The sequence below is a fragment of the Acomys minous genome, assembly GCF_964271855.1.
Source record: "Acomys minous genome assembly, chromosome: 10".
NCBI classification, from domain to species: Eukaryota; Metazoa; Chordata; class Mammalia; order Rodentia; family Muridae; genus Acomys; species Acomys minous.
This window is the reverse complement of record NC_140491.1, coordinates 118,721,973-118,741,833: the sequence shown is the minus strand read 5'-3', so window position 1 is coordinate 118,741,833 and position 19,861 is coordinate 118,721,973. Positions and strand designations below refer to the sequence as shown.

Genomic DNA, 19,861 nt, shown 5'->3' with positions numbered 1-19,861 from the left:
GTCCCCTATTACACTGTGCCATTAGTCTACTCCTAGGGATCTCCAAACATTTAACTGCAAAAAGTCTGCTTCTAGTGGGACAGCCAGTACTCCCCCCCCAAAAAAAACCCGATGGCCTCGAAACAGTTATGAGGCCCTTTGTAAAGTAATTTGGTAATTTGTATATTCTCTAAGTACAAATAAGGAAAGGAGGCACAAGGGAGGGAGCGAACGGTCCGGGGTACGTAGAGAAAGCTGGTGTTTCAAACCAGAGAGAGCTGTCAGGAAGCACAACGAGAGGAGACACAAGGGGTGGGAATAGCCCACAGGGAAGACCAAATGTATAGTAGGATTCTGGGAAACTGATCCTAGCCACCAACCCACCCACCACCGCCAGCCTTGCTCGGCACCTGTTGGACACACTGTGTAAGAAGCATTTCTTGCCCTCAAAACGCTGGCACTCTAGAAAGGGAAATGGTGAGTCAACAGATAAACTACGGGAAACCCGGACACCTGTACATGGTGGTGGCTCAGGGAGCTTGTGACTGTCTAGGGAATCCCAGCTTGGGCTGAAAGGCAGACCTGGTGGTGCTAAGGACCCTCTTCCCTCACAGCTCATCCCAGGATGCAGCTCCCCTTCAAGCTTTAGTTGCCTGCCTGTGCTGGGGGCCAGTGTCCCCTCCCACCCCTCTGAGAAGAGCTGCGGCCCAGGGAGTCGATGAAGCACACCTGAGTCAGCCCGCCGCCCACCCGCCCCTCAGCGTCTGTCTCCGCATCTTGTGATATTTCGCTCCCTGGGAGCCAGCCCCATTGCGCTCCGGAGGCAGCTCGGCAAACAAACCCAGCGACAGATTGTGCCGCGGCTCATTCCGGGGAAGGACGCCAAATCCCACCCTGCTACCCCCAATACTCCCTCCCCGCCGCCCCCTCCAGCACTGCCCCCCCCCCGGGAGCGGGCCCTGCACAAGGAAATGCAGTGCCCTATTCCTGCCTTATAAAAGAGAGATGGGAAGCCCAGATATGCCCCTTTCTGTTTCTGTCTGACCTGGAAAAGAGAAATGCGGGAAAGAAAAATTCAAGGGCTGCCAAGCTGCAGTCCAAGAAGCAGCAACAACAACAACAACAAAAAGACAGAACCAGCAGGGGGCACTCCAGCGTGAGGGGCAAGAAGCCTAGGAGCCACAGGCACCACCACCATCCCACCAGGAAACAAGAGGAAAGCACGGCGCGGTGTGTGTGTGTATGTGGTGACAAAGAAGAGGAGGACACACAAAGAAAGACAGGCAGGGAAGACAGACGGCATATGCATATTTGGGGAGGAAGGGACAGAATAGAGATGGAGATCATAAAATATGAATAAGAGTTAGGGGAGAAAATTAGAGAAATCGAATGAGTACGAGAGAAGAATGACAGATTATTAAAAGGCGCATGAAATGAATGGGAAGAATACTAGCTTTTATAAAGCGCCAACTGTATGCCATGCGCAGCGTTGGGTACTGGCACAGATAAAGAGGAGCCAGGTGTCCGGACTAAGGGTTCCTCTGCTCCACTCGCGGGAGTGGCCACCCAGTGCTCCCACGCTGTCGCCAGCAGGGTCCGACTGCGTCCAGATGGCTCGGAACCCGCAGTACGCACCACCGCAGCAGTCCCAAGCCTGCCCGAGCTGCTTGGCCACGGTCCCCAAAGGGGCTCCCCCAAGTATTCCTCACACAGTGGCTCTCAAAATCCGCGCAATCGGTACTTTGGGTTGGTTGGCCAGGGCTGGGCAAAATGCGTCCGAAGCCTTTAAAAATAAGGCGCTTAGGTCAGGAGTTGGCTGAGACTGTCAGGGAAGAGGCTAGGAGAGGCCTCTAAGACCCGCCCCTACGAGGTTCCTATCTGCCCCTCTGTAAAAGGGGGAGAAGTTTCTGTGAGGCTAACAGTCAGCTTCCACTTTTAGGTCCTCTTCTGCCCTCTGGCGAGGGATGAGATATCCCCTTTGGGGCATATCACGTCAAACACACACACACACACACACACACACACACACACACACACGCACGCACGCGCGCGCTCACACACACACGATCCGCACACACGCCCAAACTTACACCAGTTTGTAAAATCTTTAAGGTACATACGACACACTCCAGCACATATACCCTTCGCCTCCCATCCCAAACTCACGTGCTCAGAATTTCCCACACTGCTCTCATGTGCCCCACCAGAGCCGAACCCGGTGAACACACACACACACACACACACACACACACACACACGCACGCACACACGCAGACCCGACAGGAGTAAAGAGCCAGCACTCAGCCACACCTGCCTGAGCATCTCCGCGCGGGCACGCGCCTTACGCTTATCACACAGACTCCTATACACACTGTTATAGCTGTACAAGCTGTGCTTGGAGTCTGGGAACCAAAGAGAAAGTGAAATCTTGGAGTCTTCTAAGGGGACACAAACGGTCGAGAGGGACAGGGCAGGAGGAGGGGCGCTGAGAGGGAAAGTACTCAAAAAACTGCCTATCTTCTGGGAAAGTTGGCAAAAGAAATCCCCACCTCGAACAAGTTTGGGGGGCGGGGTTCTTAATACTACTGTTTGCACACACACACACACACACACACACACACACACACACCAGGAAAGGATTTCTTTAAAGGCGAGGCGCTGCGGAGGCAATGGGAACTCGGCATTCCCGATCTCCCCAGGTTGGGAGGGGACCGAAATGGAGTGGGCTAGATGGAGAACTACTCCCTCTTCCTAGTAGCCAACAAAGGGTTAAACCGGCAAGCCGGGAAGCGAGGGAGGAGCCAGTGAGTGCGGGAATGGGGGGGGGGGGGAAGCGCTTCTCCGCTGTCCCCACTCTCCCTCGGCGAGCAGCCGGGATGCACGGACCGACCGACTGACTCCCTGCGGGGCCGAGCTACAGAGCGGGCGCGGACACTGGATATCCAAGGCCAACCCAGCCCTCTCCATTCAGCCGTGCCCCGCCCCGTCCCGTCGGGGCCGATGGCTCCTTCAGAGGCACGAAGTCCGGGGGGCGCAGGGTAGAGCTCCGTAGCCCCGCCACGTAGCCCGAGGACTACCCGGGTCTTTCAAGAGTCCCGCGGAGTCCCCGCCGTCTGTCCAGCGGGATAAGGGAGAGAGTGGGAGCGCCCTCCCCCCCCCGCCGCCCCCTCCCCCGAGCATCGAGACAAGATGCTGCCCGGGCTCCGGCGCCTGCTGCAAGGTAGGGACACTGGCCGGCGGGAGGACCCTAGAGAGGGGCGCACCCTCTCCTTGGGCACGAGGGTGGGGCAGTGAAGGGGGTGGGGTGGGTAGGGAGCAAAAAAACCGCTTAGCGCGGGAGCCGCGCCTCCGCCCCCAGAGCTGCCAGCCGCAGGAGGGCACTGGGCTTGGAGCCTGCGGGAATGTGCGGGGAGCTCGTGACCAAAGGGGGAAAGCGGAGGGCAAACTGGGCTGGCTGGGAGGAGGAGAAAGAGGCTCAGGTTCCTCGGTCCCGGCTCCACCTGCTCCGGGGGACGCCGAGGACTCGGGCCGGCTGGGGAAGCGCCGACTCAGCAACTCCTCACGCTCGGTGTGTCTCAGCACTTTCCAGTCACCTGGGAAGACAAGCCATGTGGGTAGGGGGCTGTCTGAGAACGTAGGGGGCCGGAGAACGATTTCCCAATGGCCCTGCCTAGTCGGACAGATGGAGAGGCTAGAAGGAGGCTAGTTCCAAGCACTGAGTGACAGCCAAGGGTGTGGGCTGGAGACTGGGGGCGGGGAGGGTAGGGGTCGGAGGGAGGAGGGGAGTCAAGATGAGGAAAGTGTCTAGGGAGGTAGGGGTGAGAAAGAGGAGGTGGGGGCGGGATAGGGGAGGGATAAAGGTTAGACGACCGAAGAGCTCAGGGGAAACCGGGGTGCAGGGGAAGACCAAGAAAGAGGGAGGAGAAGCGGACCAGTTCAGGAGAGAGAGCTAGAGACTAGGGATAGAGAGCAAGCATGGTGCGGGGGTGGGGGTGGGGGGATAACCGGAAGGGTGAGGACTGGGGCTCTGGGAAATTGGAATGGTGGAAAGGGGATGGGAGGACTAGAAGCCAGCGGAAGCTGGTGATGGAGGATAGATGTAAGGGTCAGGCACAGGAAAAACTGGTTACCAGGGTCGGGGGCAGGGATCCCTACATGGTAGAACGGTTTGAGATGGATTAGAGTGTCAATTGAAGCCAGGGAGAGAGAGAGATGGAAGAGAAGCAACGGGGTGCCCAGGAAGGAGACAAAGAGGCTCCTGGTAACACTTGCACGTGGAAAGCCCTCCATTCCAAAGCGCCTGCCTGTTCTATGCCTTCTCTCAGGGAGTAGCAGGTGGGGTAGTCCAGGGGCCCTGAGCTCAGGGTCTGGGTCAGCTGTGAGGCAAGGGAAGGGGGTGGGTGGCAGCCTCCTTGGGGCGGGTACCTGGGCTGGCTCAGTGCTGCTGCCGTTTATATCTCCAAGACCCGACGTCGGATCTTGCGGGGCCCCACAGTAGCTGCTTATTTTGGGGTGTTACATTCTGGCAGAGTGAGAAGCTGTTTGCAGCAGCTTTAAACCCTCCAGTCACCTGCACCAGTGCCTCCCAAGGCCCCTGCGTCACTGGTATGCCATCGCCCCCACGCCACTCCCAAGGCCCCCACCTCCTCAGCCTCTGCCCCCTCAGCATCTGCCGGGCAGGCCCCTGGCTCTTCCCTGAGGCAGCGTTTGAGGTATGGTGATGGTGTTTGTATTGGGACCCTGCACCCTCCTAGAGCCAGAGGTCTGCCTACCCGTTTCCTGGGTCGTCTCTGCCCCATTATGGTACACCCTGGCTCCTGCGTTGGACCATGTCCCCCACTCCTTCCTCCTCAGTTTCTTATCCCCAGGGGCCTCTGGTCTGATGCTTGGCACAAGCTGAGAACTTCATGTCAGATCCTGGGTACTCCAAGGTCTGGCAGCCCTTGGGCTTTGACCATGATCCTTTGGTGAATGGATCCTTTTGGCTCTGGGTGCCTTAACCTTCCGATGATCAATGTCATGTTGTGGCCTCTCTCCAGTCCCTCCCGCGGTCAGATATGGATATGCCTTTGGTCACCATTCACTGGTAATCTCTTCTTGACTCTCAGTTGTGCTGTGCTCTATAGAGCAACCTGAGCCTAGAGCCCCTCAAGCAGAAATCTATGGAGAGAGCCTAGCTCGCTTCCCCACCTTGACACCGAACAGCCAAACAGCTAGTATTGTGATCATCCCAAGCCTGAACATGGGGCAATGCACCCCTTTACCTCTAGGCCAGCACCTCATATCCAGGGGATGTGATGGGGGAAGGGGCTCTGAAGGAAAGAGCAGAGTTTGTGTCTTCTGACCACAGCCCAGCACCTGACCTTTCTGCTCTGTATCCCATATTACACTTGGACCACATGGTGAAGTCTCCTGCCCTTCCTAGAGAGTCTGGGACCTTTGTACTGTTGATCTCATCAGGGGCTGTGACAGGTTGGGTCCTGTGGATAAAGAAGGCAGCATTCACACGTAGAGTCATGGCATGCAGTAGGTGCTCCGTGGCAGATTGTTTCTTCTTCTCTGGTCCCACACACCATGCCTCTTGGGGGGCTTACCTGCTGACTTTAGAGGGATGAGCCCCAGAAGGTGAGGGAGGCCTGCAGAAAAAAAAATGCTTCCTCTGCCATCAATGCAGGGGAAGGAAGAAACCAAGGATTGTAAGAAGGCCAGAAAAGGGGTTCTACCAACCAGAAGCCCCCTTTTTCCTGCTCTCTGGACCTCAGTGATTTCCTGTCTCATAGACGTTTGTTCTAGATGTGCCTGAGGATGTCCAGTCCACTTCTGATACACTGTGCCTGCCCGGGACATGCACAGGGGAACCTAGAGTATAGCAATGGTCCTCAGGGGAGGGCTGGGAAGAGATGTGAAAAGCAGGGCTTGGGGGGGAGGGGATGTGGGAGGAAGTAGGGGGGTAGGGTAAAGGAGAGGGGAGGGAGGAAAAGGTGTTCTCCCAGCCCCCTACCTTGCCTCTGCCTGGTGTGCCCACTCCAACCCAGCCTGGGGGCAAAGAAGCCCAGAGCCCCCCATCTCCCCCTCCCCCTCGCCTCCTGTGAGAGCCGCAACCTGAATTATGGATGAAGCTCCTTGGGTTACAGCTGCTTTGCACGGCAGCAGCGAGGGCCAGAAATGGCATCAGAGTCACTGTTACGCAGCAGCAGCTGCCGTGGGGCCCCCACCACTACCACCACCGGGGTCCCTCCTCAAAGGGCCTGCAGGGAATACCACTGAGACTGAGGGAAGTGAATCCTGCTGAGAGAAAGGCAAGGACTACGGGGCCAGGGAGGCAGTGGGACCAAAGAAGAGAGACACATGGGAAAAGTGGAGCCAAACAGGGAGTTTGGGCAAAAAGGATGGGGGGAACCTTGTCAGCCGCTGAGGAGCTTGACCTCGGCTTGGAACCTGGGGCCAAAGGAGTAGCCCCTCCTGAACCTGTGGCTTTCTGGGTTTGTCCCCCTCCCTGCTTTGTCTCCTCAGATAGCAGTCAGTCAGCCATGAAGGCTGGAGGAAGAGCCTCCCTCGGAATGGGGGGTTGGGGGGGAGGTAGATTGGCAGCCTTGCAGCTCACACTCTGGTGAGCTTGTGGATGGGGGTGGGATTAAGGGATCAGAAAAGGATTTGGCTCCTTTGGTGTAAAGTCCTTGGTGAGGCAGAGCTCAGAGAGTGACTGACAGGAAGAGTGCCCTACTGCACACCAGGCCAGGCTTTTTCTGGCCCTTGTCCCGTACCACTTTAATGTGTGACCTTGGGTAAGTTACTTGCCTTCTCTGAGATCCAGTTGTCATTTCCATAGGACTTACGTGACTCTGACATCTCCAGTTCTAAATCCCAGCCCTCCGTGCTCAGGGACCCCACCCAGGGTCCCGCACTGAACTTCCATACCGGCTCCTTCCTAGTTAAGATCAGGGGTGAGAGACGTGCTCCCCCACCCCCACGTGGTTCTGAAAAACTCAGGAGGAGAAAAGTAATCGTGAACCGCCGCACGGGGGAGGGGTGAGAAGGACCGAGAAACGCGGAGGTGGTGTGAACGAATGGAACAGCCGCGCTGTGTCACTGAATATTACATCACACCCAGCCTACACACGCACGGGGCCCCGGCACTCACACACGCGGAGGACCGCCAGCACACGCTCGCTCACTCAAACGCCAGGAGGGGCCATCGACACACACAAGTAGGCTGGGTTGGCCTTGGGAAGTGGCTGAAAGGGAAGAGCTGGGAAGCACCCTGGCGGGGGGCACCGGGAACTCTACTCAGTCAGGCCGCGCGGAAGCTCCCAAAGAAGAGATACAAGGACGCATGTCTACGGGGCTGCATGGCACCTTCAATAGTACATACTCGGCTCACGCTACCCCTCACCCCCAGATCACAGGCACACCTTCATACACACACAGACACCTCAGAGACATCACACTCAAATCTCAGCTCTCAGCCTTAGGAGTTCTGGCACTCAAAGCTACCCACCTCTCAGATGCCTGCCGCCTGAGCCACGGGGACCCCCTCACCCCAAATCAGGCTGTCCTATGTCTGATTTCTGAAGCCAAAGGAATGGCTGGCTGCTGGCCTTGTGGGTGCAGGCTCACCTCTCCCAAGGCAAAGCTTCTCAGGAAAGTCTCAGAGGCTTCCCGGGAACTCTGATTCCCAGAACAAAGGCCAAGCCGGTTACAACTGGAACCTCTATCTGTAGCCCTGAGGGTTAGGGGCTTCTTGTTCCTTGGTGGGGCAGAGAACACAGGCACCGTTCATTTTTATCCCCTGTACTCGCTTTCCTGTCTGCATGGTGAGAACAGCCTATACCCACGCTCTAAAAGTTACTTGGGGGGGGGCGGGGGAGGGAGTAACTAAGACTTTGAAGGAGACAGGAGACGTTGAATGAGCAGAGGCAGAGTTGGTTCTGCGGCCCCTCCCCCCTCTAACCACTTCCTAGCCGGGACAGGCTACGGTTCTTCCAAAGCTTGCAAAGAGACAGAGGGAGGAGGGTGTGGGTCACCAGGACACCCACGGGCCTTCTAGTCACAAAGGGCCTCAAGTTAGTGTCTGGCTTTCTCGAGTGGGTTGGTGTTGCTCCCAGGGGACATTTGGCAATGTCTAGAGACATTTTGATTGTCATAACTGGGGGCAGGGTGCTGCTGGCATCTGGCGGATAGAAGAAAGTGCTGAAGTTTACCACTCTAAAAAGGGTTGTCCCAAAGAACCCTCAGCACCGCTTCAGTGCAGAGGGAAGGAAACCCCTGACCCTTACTCAGTCTTTTGACCCTAACTCCAAACAAGGTCAAACACACAGCAGCGAAAACAGGCAGGAATAAACGGACACCTAGTCCCTCAAACAACCTAGGACTCATAGTGCTGTCTGTAAGCCCTCCTGGTGTTTGAGGCTGCAGGCCCACTTCTCCCCAGGCAAACCTGAGAGGTTTTCTGGGGATCCTGACAGAGGGAAGAGGCCAAGCCGGCTCCACCTTTATCTGTTCCATTGAGGGCTGGAGGACAAAGGACAGGGTTGGATGAAGGAAGGGGGCCCCTCACTCTCCCATACAGTGGAGGAACACAGAAAAACCCTAGCAAAAAATAAAAAAATAAAATAAAAAAAGGTTTGAAGCCGCTCTCTGTATCTCTGTAACTTCCATTTGTCTCTCTGCCTGTGCATCTGACCCCCTCCTGACTTGCCTCCCCAGTATGTCTCCCTCTGCCTTGTACAACCCCAGCCTGAGCCCATGGGGTGCTCCCTTCACATGCACCAGGCCTTGGGTTCGATCTCCATAGACTGTGCGTAGAGACCGTCCACCACTGTTACATCGGCCCCCCGGAAGGTGAAGGCCGGAGGATCAGGAGTGCAGGGCCATCCTTGACTAAACATTAAGTTTGTGGGTGACAGAAGACCCTGTCTCAAAAAGGAATGGGGTGGGGCGGGGTGGTTGTGTACCTCGAAGGAGCTTTAGGGTGATGCCATGGGAGGGAACCAGGCCTCCTGAGCCTGAAAAGCCACATGGAGACCCCTGCCTGCCCACCCGGTGAGCCTCACTCTGCTCTCCCAACAGGTCCTGCCTCAGCCTGCCTCCTGCTGACTCTCCTGGCCCTCCCTCCCGCGGCTCCCAGCTGCCCTATGCTCTGCACCTGCTACTCATCCCCGCCCACCGTGAGCTGCCAGGCCAACAACTTCTCTTCGGTGCCGCTGTCTCTGCCACCTGGAACGCAGCGACTCTTCTTGCAGAACAATCTAATCCGCTCGCTGAGGCCAGGCACCTTTGGGCCCAACCTGCTCACCCTGTGGCTCTTCTCCAACAACCTCTCCACCATCTACCCTGGCACCTTCCGGCATCTGCAGGCCCTAGAGGAACTAGACCTCGGTGACAATCGGCACCTGCGCTCCCTGGAGCCCGATACCTTCCAGGGCCTGGAGCGGCTGCAGTCACTACATCTGTACCGCTGTCAGCTCAGCAGCCTGCCTGGCAACATTTTTCGAGGCCTGGTCAGCCTACAGTACCTCTACCTCCAGGAGAACAGCCTGCTCCACCTACAGGTGAGCCAGCCGCCTCCCCAAGGCCTCGTCCACCTCCCCTCTAGACCTAAGTATCCCTCCTGCCACCTTCCCTGACTCAGTATCTCCATCTACCTGTTTCTCTGTCTTCTTTCTCCATGTCTGTCCGCCCAGAGCAGTAATCCTGCTTGCCTCTCCCTGTGTGTATCTCTCCAACCCCTACTTACCTCTGCCTGTCCGTCTGTCCCTCTCTGCCTGTCTCCTGACTTGCCTCCCCCATGTGTATGCCTCCCTCTGCCTCTTCTGTCTGTCTCCCTTCATGCACCCACTCAGCACACTCCCCAATGTCTGTTTATCTCTCCTTTCTCCAACAGCCTCAGCCCAAAGGCCTTTGCGTGATCTTTTCCCATCTGCCCCCGCCCTCCCACTTCTCACGCAAGCTGGACAAAGGGTGGAGTCAGTGCTGGGGAGGGGGTTGTCTCACAGAAGTCACACTGTTCCCTGATCAGTGGGTAAGAGCATAAGAGAAAACCGTTACTCTTTCTAGATCCTGCCCCTCAAACCTGTTGTCTCAGGTGTAAAACTCTGTTACATGGCTGGGGGCAAAAAAGATGCTCGGGAGGAAAAAGAAAAAAGAGGCAGGAATAAGAATAATTGTTATTTATTGTTATTGTTATTGATCTAATTATTATTTATTATTGTTGTTATGCCACCTAGCAGTTAAACCCTCACATCTCATTTCCCAGGAAGCAGAAACAGATCCTCCTAACAAATCCCTAGGACCACACTTTCCCTAGTAGCAGAAGCTCTGGCTAGAAGCGGGCACTCCCCACCTGAGCCCAGAAGACACAGCCCTCCTTCCCAACCAGGGCTTGGTCATCAGTCTGTGGGCTGGAAAATCAGTCCCACCTGACGCTCCTCATCACAGCAATAGTGATGGTAATTTATCAATGTATTGAGCATCCATATGCTATGTTCTAAATACAGCAGCCTTGGAAACAGTATTCAAATGGAGAGACGGGCAGGAAAATGCATAGTGACTGGGATAATATGTCTCATTATAGTTGAATAACGGCGATCAACTTAAGAGGCACATAGCAAGTAGACATTGTGTTCGACATTGGACAAAGCCCTTCACAGACATTTACACATTTACAACCATGTGGCAGCTTTCAAACCTGGGCCCCAGTTTTCCTATCTGTGAAATGGGAGCAATATGAGCATCCATCGCTCAGGGGTTTTATAAACACTAAATCCATGAATAATTTGTAGTGCACTTAGAATAGTGCTTGGCATATATAAGAGCTATATAAATGCTTGTTAAAATGCCATGTTGTTTTTTTTTTTTAATGAGCTTTATTTAACACTGGTCTCAGTGAAGTGCCCCAGCTTGAACTTCATCTTAGAGATCTGGGTCAACTCTTAAGGATTATTCTGAGGCCATGGATAGGATCCAAGACACATCTCCTTTTTCTCTTCTTCCTAAATTTGCCGGGAACCACATAGCTACGGAGTGCACTCAGCCACTTCATCTCATGCCTACAGGCCTTGGTAGGCAGAGGTTTCACCACAGAGTGCACAGCGAGGGAGTGCACAGTGGGCATCCTGTGGATTTGTGGGACGTAAGTCCCTGAAGCCATTGTCCTTATGATTGGGGTCTTACTGGGCTAGCCACCAAACTAAACCTCAAAGTGCCTGTCAGCAGCAACAGACATGGCCAGAAGGGACACAGAATGGGAGAGTGAGTGTGCAACTACACAGCCCCGGGAGCTGGCTCGTGACCTGCCTAGTACTTTAGAGGAACAGTGCCGCCAAAGTACAGGAGTTTTTCCTAGTTGTGTTTGCTTAGTTTTGTTTTGTTATGTTTTTTGTCGTTGTTGTTTGTTTGTTTTGGTTTGGCTGACTGGTTTTCATTTTATGATAAGGTTTTGGATATCCCAGGCTGGCTATGAACTTACTATGTAACCAAGGATGACGTGGACCTTCTTTCTTTCTCTTGAAATTTACTTACGCTGATGTGGATGGGTTGTTTGCCTACATGTACATCTGTGCACCACATGTGCGCAGCACTTGAAGGGGGCAGAAGAGAAAGGCAGCTTCCTGGAGCTGTAGCTACAGACAGTTGTGAGCTGCCATGTGGATGCTGGGAACTGAACCTGGGTCCTTTGGAAGAGCAGCCCGTGTTCTGAGCCATCTCCCCAGCTCTGACCTTGAATGGCTTAATCCTCCTGCCTCTGATTCCTGAGTGCTGGAATTACAAATATGTATATGCATGTCTGGTTTGCATATACAGTGTTGGGGGTGGAACTGTGGTCTTTGTGTACGCTAGGCAAGCAGCCTGCCAACTGAGCCATATATCCCCAGGGCTGTGGGTTCGTTTTTTAAAAACACCTCTTGGTCTCTGTGCGACTTTGGACAAACTGTTCTTTCCACTCTCGTGTCCACATCCTTAGGTTGGCAACTCAGTGATGCTTATCTATCGAGAATGTTCACAAGTAATAAAATGAAAGGTTTCCAGCACGTGCCGCACTCCAAGATGAAGGCACCGTAATTATCACAGGCTGAGTCCCCTGACCTGAAGTGCTGGGAATCAGATGTGCTTGTTGCAGACTTTGGAAAATCTGTGTACAGATAATGAGTTATCCAGAAGATAGGACCTAAGTCCGAGCATGTAACTCACCCACGTCTCCTGTACATCCGGCCTCATAGCCTAAAAGCGACTTCATACAAATGTCATAATTCTGCCCACGAAACAAAGTTTCATGGTGGGGAATTCCCCACTAGTGGCAACATGTTGCTTCGCTGCTCTGAAAGTTTTCAGATTTTAGAAGATTTGGGGTTTCATAGTTTCTGATGCAGGATGCTTGGCCTTTGGGGTTTTTTTTGTTTTGTTTTGTTTTGTTTTTAATGCTTGTAGGGAGTAATAGGTGCGCACGCATGTGCACTGGCATGCGTGTAGTTGAAGGAGGATTCAGGGCAGTGGGTTCTCTAATTCCATCACGCGGGTTCCAACTATCAAACTCAGGTTGTGCGGAGGTGGCTTGGTGTCAGACACCTTTACAGGCTGAACCAACTTGCTGGCCTTGACTCTGTTCTAATTATCCTCCTAAGATCCGGACCTCTTTATCAGTATCTAGAAGCAACTCATTATCTGGCTTTCGGGAGGGCGGCTCCCCTCTCGGAGCCTTCATCTCCTCTTCCTAGTGGGAAGCCATAAAAATGATGTCTTCCACAAAGACAGGCTTCGAGATGCAAGTTAGTTCACGTGTAGAGTACACAGCTCAGAGTTTAATAAATTACTCTTGACCCTCAGGCCACAAGCAGCAATCCGTGACTGGGGTCAGCTAAGGCCCCAGCCTAATGAACCTGTAGGTGGTCCCTGGGGTCTTTTGAGTTGGAGACCATTTTGTTTTCTGAACCATCTTATCTGTGTGGCGCCGGGCATCAAGGGAAGGGAGCTCCTTCACACCCGGCCCTTTATAGAGAAGAAAAGAGGCAGCCTCTGTCTGTGAAGTGCCTGGTGGAACAAGGCGAGGTGCTGCCACAAGCAGGTGAGGAAACATGTGGCTCAGTGAGATCTTCAGGGAGCAGGTGTGACCTAGGCTGGAGGCCAGCCTGCCCCAGGAGGCTCTGAGGGAGGCCGCTTGACAGGATGCGGCTGGGCGGTGGTGTGTGCACATGGAAATGGTGGAGGCTCCCATGGAATGTCGGCTGAGGGCTAGGCACTGTGCCAGGCCAGTTCATTCACCAGCAGTCTCCTCGCTGAGCACCTACTGCATGCCAGGCAGCGTGCAGGGTGCCAGGGATTCCAGGGTGAATAAAAACAGTATCCCTGCTCCGTTGGAGCCCGTTGGAGGGTGGCCAGATGGTAAAGCTGCTTCTCCCTTTCAGTTACTGCGGTGGCTTACTTAAGTGTTTGCAGGCAGGATTTGCGCTCAGGCAGAGTCCTAATCTAAGCCCTCCCCTAACTTGCTGTGCCCTCACATCCCATCTATGAAAGGCAATGGCCTGCTGCTCGGGGTAGGAGGTGCTATGAGGACCACAGGAGATGCTAACTTGGAAAGGACACAGAGCGGGTGGGAGTGGATGGCGGCAGTGAATTCACCAACCTTAGAGTTGCCGAGGTAGAATCCTTTTTTTTTTTTTTTTTGGTAGTGGGGGAGGGTTTCTCTGTGTAGCACTGGTTAGCCTAGACTCTCTTTGTAGACCAGGCTGGCCTCAAACTCACAGAGATCAACATGCCTCAGCCTCCTGAGTGCTGGGATTAAGGGCACTCGGCACTACTAGCCGGCTGAGTTGCCAGGGTAGAACAGGCCGAGGTCGGCTAGGCTCTGCAGCAGCACAGGTGTTGAGTGTCTTGTCTCCGGAATTCATGCCCATGTTAGTTGTTGGGCCTTCGACAGGTGGCTCTGGTTCTGTGATCCCCACTCTCTCTAGTCTCCAAATAGAGATAACCATAGCATCTGCCTCATAGTGTTGATGATTAAGATACTATCAGGATCTGTGCCACACAGGGTTTGTTTGGCATTCAGCGAGAACTTGGCAGATCACCTGCTGACGCCGATGACTGTGACACCTGCCATGGATGGGCAAGCACCGTGGGGGGGGGGGGTGCCTAGTGCAGAGCGCACACACAGAACAGCTTTGCTGAATGAGTGAGATGGACTCCCGGACTCACTGAGTCAAGATTTAGCAAGTGCTTAGGGAAGTTGAAGGATCAGCTGCTCCAAGTCACTTATGGCTCAGATTAAACACACACACACACACACACACACACACACACACACACACACACACACACACACACACTGAGGCACAGGCAGGAGCCTGGAGCTGCCCAAGGTCACACAGCCTGAATGGCTGATAAGATCAGCACCAAGGCCAGGTGCTGGGAGGCTGGAGGAAGACAAGATTAGGAAAAGGATGCTTGAGCTGGTTTGGTAGCATGCAAGCCTGTAATCCCAGCACTACTCAGGGAGGCAGAGGCAGGAGGATCTCTGTGAGTTTCGAGGCCAGCCTGATCTACAAAGCAAGTCCAAGACAGGCAAGGCTACACAAAGAAACCCTGTCTCGAGAAAAGAAGGAATGAAAGAAAGAAAGAAAGAAAGGGAGGGGGAGGGAGAGAGAGAAGGAAAGAAAAGGACAGGATACTCTCAGGCAAGGTTGGGCAGTGCAAAGACGCTGCACTTAAGATTCCAAATGGATGCAGAAAGCTGTGAACCGGCCAGGCAGGAGGCAAGGGAGATGCGGTTTTTGAAATGGAAGAGGATGACTCCTAGCAGATGTTCCTAGCCCAGAGGGAGGGGGCGTGATGGGGGAGGGCAGGGGCTGTGAAAGTCAAGAGCTCATTAATGCACAGAGAACAAGTTAATGTACAGAGAGGGAGGATTGGATCTGAGAGCCCAGGGAAGTGGCTACAGCTTGGGTGGGGGAGGGGGAGGGACCCCCAAAGCTGAGGAACAAGACTGGTTTAGCCAAGAAACACAGAGGAGGGGAGACCGGAATACAAAACTGGGCTGCCGCTGGAAATACCTGGGTTCCCTGGAGCCTCTGAAACCTCTGCCTTCCCTTCCAGAACGCCAAGTCTCCAAAGTAGTGCGTGCTTAACCCACTAGCCGCCCTGCTGTGTCCCCACGTTGATCTCTGGCCATACTTCTCTGAGTGTGACCTCCTATTGCTGACACTCAACGAAGAGAAACCCCCTGGAAAGGGTTAAGCAGGAGGACTCAGGCTACACACTCTGGCAGGACAGGAAAGGAGGAACTGGAGGGACACACAGCAAGGCTGTGGCTGCTGGGGTGAGCAGGCCAGCGAGGGCCTGAACAAGCATTGGGGGTGGGGGGGATGGTGGCGGTGGTAGTGGCATCAAAGGGTGGAGAACACGGTGCTGATGTCAGAGGTAGCAAGAAGGTTGGGGAGGACCAATCTCAATGTGGCCCAAGAGGAGGGTTCTTGGCAGACTCCCATTCCTGTAGCAGAGAGGACGGAAGGCATACAGGAGGAGGCGCGGCCAAGGTGGGGGACATAGGAAGGTGGAGGCTGCGGATACGGGCTGGGCCTCAGCATATGCTCCCTCCTGAGACCTTCAACCAGGTGTCCAGGTAGCATGGGGGAGGGGTCACCTCCCGGGGGCGCTGCGCTGTGGGAAGAGAATTAGAGTTGGGGGAGCCTGCCCGAGGTGCGCTGGGGAGAGGATGTGAGAATCCTACTAACCCAGCTCTCCTGGGACCTGCTGGCCACACAATTTTGAGAGGACCTCAGGGGGTGAGAGGAGTGGGGCTTTGGCTCTTTCTATAGCAAACCCTTCATGTCTGATGCGAAAGGGCACTTTTGATGTGTAGATATTTTTATGACTAAAAATATAATCCGTAAGGCAATAAGATAGTAAGATACAAGGTACCAGATGCCAGATATTAAATGATACGAGGCTTACTAAGTGAGCGTGGGGGAGAAAGGGAAATGGGGAGGGGCACCTCAGAGAGAGAGACAGAGACAGAGAGGAAGAGAGGAAGGCGAGGTAGGTCTGTCCTTTTATATAGCCCTGGGCAGGGCCACGCCCCCGTGGAAGGTAGGCAATGACATCACAGGTAGGCAAACTGAAGCAGAATCCTAACAGATACTAAGCACTAGCTCCCGAATCACACTGTGCCTGGGTCAGGGGCCAAGGAGTAATCCAATTCAGGTCCTTGAAGACGGACAGGCAAGCACTCTGCCACTGAGCTACAGCCCCACAGCAGCTGGCCACCAAGAGTTCCCCAGGAGGCTGGTTAGAATGCAAAGTCCATCCCCCCACCCCCACCCCAGCCCCATGGTCAGACCTTTACTTCTAAGCCATAATCTCAAGGTCCTCCCAACACTGTAGGAGGGACAATGACAGTGCATCAGGGACTTCAGCCGACACTGGTCCCCTGAGCAGAACTTCCAGTGGATGGGATGGGATTCTAAACGAGCCCCTGCTGTCATGACAACTGTGGATCATGGATGGTTGGCTACACCTGTTATCAGCTGTGGTACCCACCACAGCATCCTGACATCTAACCTCCCTTCAGTCTGTTAGAGAACTCTTCCGTTTCATACTAAGGGAACAGAGCCTCTGCGGGTTAAACAACTTGTCTAGCAGCTGGGAAAAGGAAAAGCTGGGGTTCACGTCAGTGCTTTTAACTCCTGAGCCTGTGGGCTTCTTACCTGGACTGAAACTACAGGCAAGAACTGCCCCAAGCACTCCACTCGCCATGAGCCTTATGTGAACTCTCTTCCTTGGTCCTCAGAACAGAGCCAAGAGCTAAGAACACTCATTTCCACTTTACAGAGGAGAAAACATGCTTAGGCTTGGCCAAGTTAATGAACATGGCTAATTGACATGATGTCTGCCCATGTGAGAAATCCAGGCATTTTAATACATGCTGCTCCATTTAATTGCTACATTTTACAGGGAAAGAAACTGAGACCCGGAAAGACAGAATGACTTTCCCCGGTATCCCAGTCAGTTCCTGACAGACTCACCATCTGACTCTCAAACACCAAGCATGGTCTTCAGGCAACCTCATCCCCCTCACCTGGGAAGGCACAATCTTCTCAGGCTAGCTCCGCATCTGCCAGACACCAAGCACTGGGAAGTTACTGGGATTTGCTTTAAATTTAAGAATCAGGCTGGTGAGATGGCATCGCCCCTGTGTGATGATTAGTATTGTCTGCAGGATCTAGGTTCACTTAGGAGGACTGGCAAGATGGTTCATCAGAAAGATGCTTATCACCAAGTCTGGTGGCCTGAGTTCTCATAGGATCGAAAGAGAGGATCCACTCCCACAAGTTACAGTCATTCACACACACACACACCGATGGGTGGGGGCTATGTTAAATAAATAAATAAATAAATAAATAAATAAATAAAAATTAAAGCTCACTGACATGCTGGGCGTGGAGGCACATGGCTTTAATCCTAGCATTTAGGAGGCAGAGGCAGGCGGATCTCTGTGAATTCCAGGCCAGCCTGGCCTACAAAGTAAGTCTAGGACAGGCAAGGCTACACAGAGAAGCCCTGTCTTGGGGGAAAAAAAAAAAGATACACCTCGGCTAAACAGCAAGTCCAAAACCAGCCTGGGCAACTCTCAAAATTAAATGTAAAACGGGCCCTAAATTCAGCGGTAGAATTCTTGCCTGGCATTGTTGTGCTGGGTTCAGCCCCTCTGGCTCTGGGGAAAGTAGCCCACTGACCTGAATTGTGTAGCTTTTTCCATAGAAAATAAGTTAGAAGATGTGGGGAGGAGTGAGGGGCGGAGGGGCGGTGTGTGTGTGCACGTCACGTCAAGTTCAGGACTCAGACTCAGTTGATAAGGTGCTCTATAGCCTGTTTGAAACCCTGGGCTTAATCCAACCCAGATCCAAATAAAACTGTTTTGATAGCACAAGCCTGAAATCTCAGAAATCGAGGTGGAGGCGGGAGATTAGAGGATCCTCTTGGTTCCATAGCTGGGATACGTAAACTCCTAGCTCAAAAAATAAGTCCACCCTGCCATTATGCCTTCGTTACCCTCCCCCAGGTCCTGGAGTGGATGGAGTCCGTCCGCACCCCCTCCTCATCACCCCCACCCCCCCCCACCCCCGGCCACCCGACCCTATCTATCTCAGACCACTTTCTTCTGTTTCCATCCCCACTCAGGATGACTTGTTCGCGGACCTGGCCAACCTGAGCCACCTCTTCCTCCACGGCAACCGCCTGCGGCTGCTCACGGAGCACGTGTTCCGCGGCCTGGGCAGCCTGGACCGGCTGCTGCTGCACGGGAACCGGCTGCAGGGCGTGCACCGCGCGGCCTTCCGCGGCCTTAGCCGCCTCACCATCCTCTACCTGTTCAACAACAGCCTGGCCTCGCTGCCGGGCGAGGCGCTGGCCGACCTGCCGGCGCTGGAGTTCCTGCGGCTCAACGCCAACCCCTGGGCGTGTGACTGCCGCGCTCGGCCGCTCTGGGCCTGGTTCCAGCGCGCACGGGTGTCCAGCTCCGACGTGACCTGCGCCACCCCGCCGGAGCGCCAGGGCCGGGACCTGCGCGCGCTGCGCGAGGCCGACTTCCAGTCGTGCCCGCCGCCCACGCCCACGCGGCCGGGCAGCCGCGCGCGCGGCAATAGCTCTTCCAACCACCTGTACGGCGTGGCCGAGGCGGGCGCGCCCCCGGCAGACCCGTCCACCCTCTACCGGGACCTGCCCGCCGAGGACTCGCGGGGGCGCCAAGGCGGGGACGCGCCCACCGAGGACGACTACTGGGGGGGCTACGGGGGCGAGGACCAGCGGGGCGAACAGACGTGTCCCGGGGCGGCGTGTCAGGCGCCCGCAGACTCGCGTGGCCCGGTGCTCTCGGCTGGGCTGCGTACCCCTCTGCTCTGCCTCTTGATCCTGGCGCCCCATCACCTCTGACTGCGGTGCTCACACGGAAGAGGCCTGACTCCCCTTCACTGCCCCACGGAGCCCAGCCTCCATCCTCGCCGCCCCTCGTTTGCAGACCCGGCCTGGCGCCTTCCCTAGTCCTCCTCGCTCCTTTTCTTCCCCGGGGACCATGCCGTCTCATTTGCCTTCTGGGCTGCTCTGACTTGTGTGTGGCAACCCCCTAAGATGATGTATAAGGTGGCCCAGCCCCGTTTGCCCCATTCTAGCCATTAACCCTTCTTCCCCCATCCCAAGGCTGGGGCGGGGCACCCCAGGCAGCCTTTGCTCCTCTTTCCAGGACTCGGAGGGGCTTTTGTCTGCAGAGCACCTTCCACCAGCAGAGCCTTTGAAAGCTCCCCCGGGGAGCCTCCCCTCCTCCTCCCGGACCTTGGGAGGGATGCCTCAGCAAGGCCCAGGCTGCTCCTGGAGCCTGCTTGTCCTGATCCCTTCAGCCTCCTGACACAGGAGGAATACTTCTCCTAAGTCTACCCAGGACACTTTTTAGGGTGCCTGAAGAGAGTTTCCTCTCCACCATGGCCCCTGTGTGGTAAAGATCAAAAGAAGTTGTTTGGGGGGAAATTTATTAAAAAATTCTATTATTTTATCTCCTGTAAGGCTTTTTCCCCCCTCAAGACTTCAAAAGCAGCCCGGTAGTGATGGTGCATGCCTTTACACCTTTAATCCCAGCACTTGGGAGCCAGAGGCAGCCGGATCTCTGTGAGTTCGAGGTCAGCCTGCCTACAAAGCGAGTTCCAGGACACCCAGGGCTGTTATACAGAGAAACCCTGTCTGGAAAAAGAGACCTCAAAAGCTGTAGGACCTAGACCTGTGTTTAAGGATTGGAGGGCTAGAGATAGAGAGGCCCTCTCAGAATTTCCTGGTGCATGGCCTTGAGGGTGGCTTCACCTCACCTGGGCCTCAAGGTCACCTTGGTCCTCCTGAGGCCTCTGTTTCT

At 54.7% G+C, this 19,861-nt stretch overlaps 1 protein-coding gene across 2 annotated transcripts; it reads left to right on the top strand.

The window, feature by feature from the left end:
• The first annotated feature begins 2,821 nt into the window (after positions 1-2,821).
• Positions 2,822-19,520, top strand: RTN4RL2 (reticulon 4 receptor like 2). 2 transcript variants are annotated; one of them, XM_084798009.1, is made up of 3 exons: positions 2,822-3,199; positions 9,049-9,530; positions 18,148-19,520. In XM_084798009.1, the coding sequence occupies exons 1-3, from the start codon at positions 3,169-3,171 to the stop codon at positions 18,895-18,897; spliced, it is 1,263 nt and encodes a 420-aa protein (XP_084654135.1). In that variant the 5' UTR covers positions 2,822-3,168; the 3' UTR covers positions 18,898-19,520. The 2 variants fall into 2 exon arrangements, with proteins under 2 accessions (XP_084654135.1, XP_084654136.1); XM_084798010.1 differs by lacking the exon at positions 2,822-3,199 and adding an exon at positions 3,304-3,547.
• Positions 19,521-19,861: the final 341 nt, after the last annotated feature.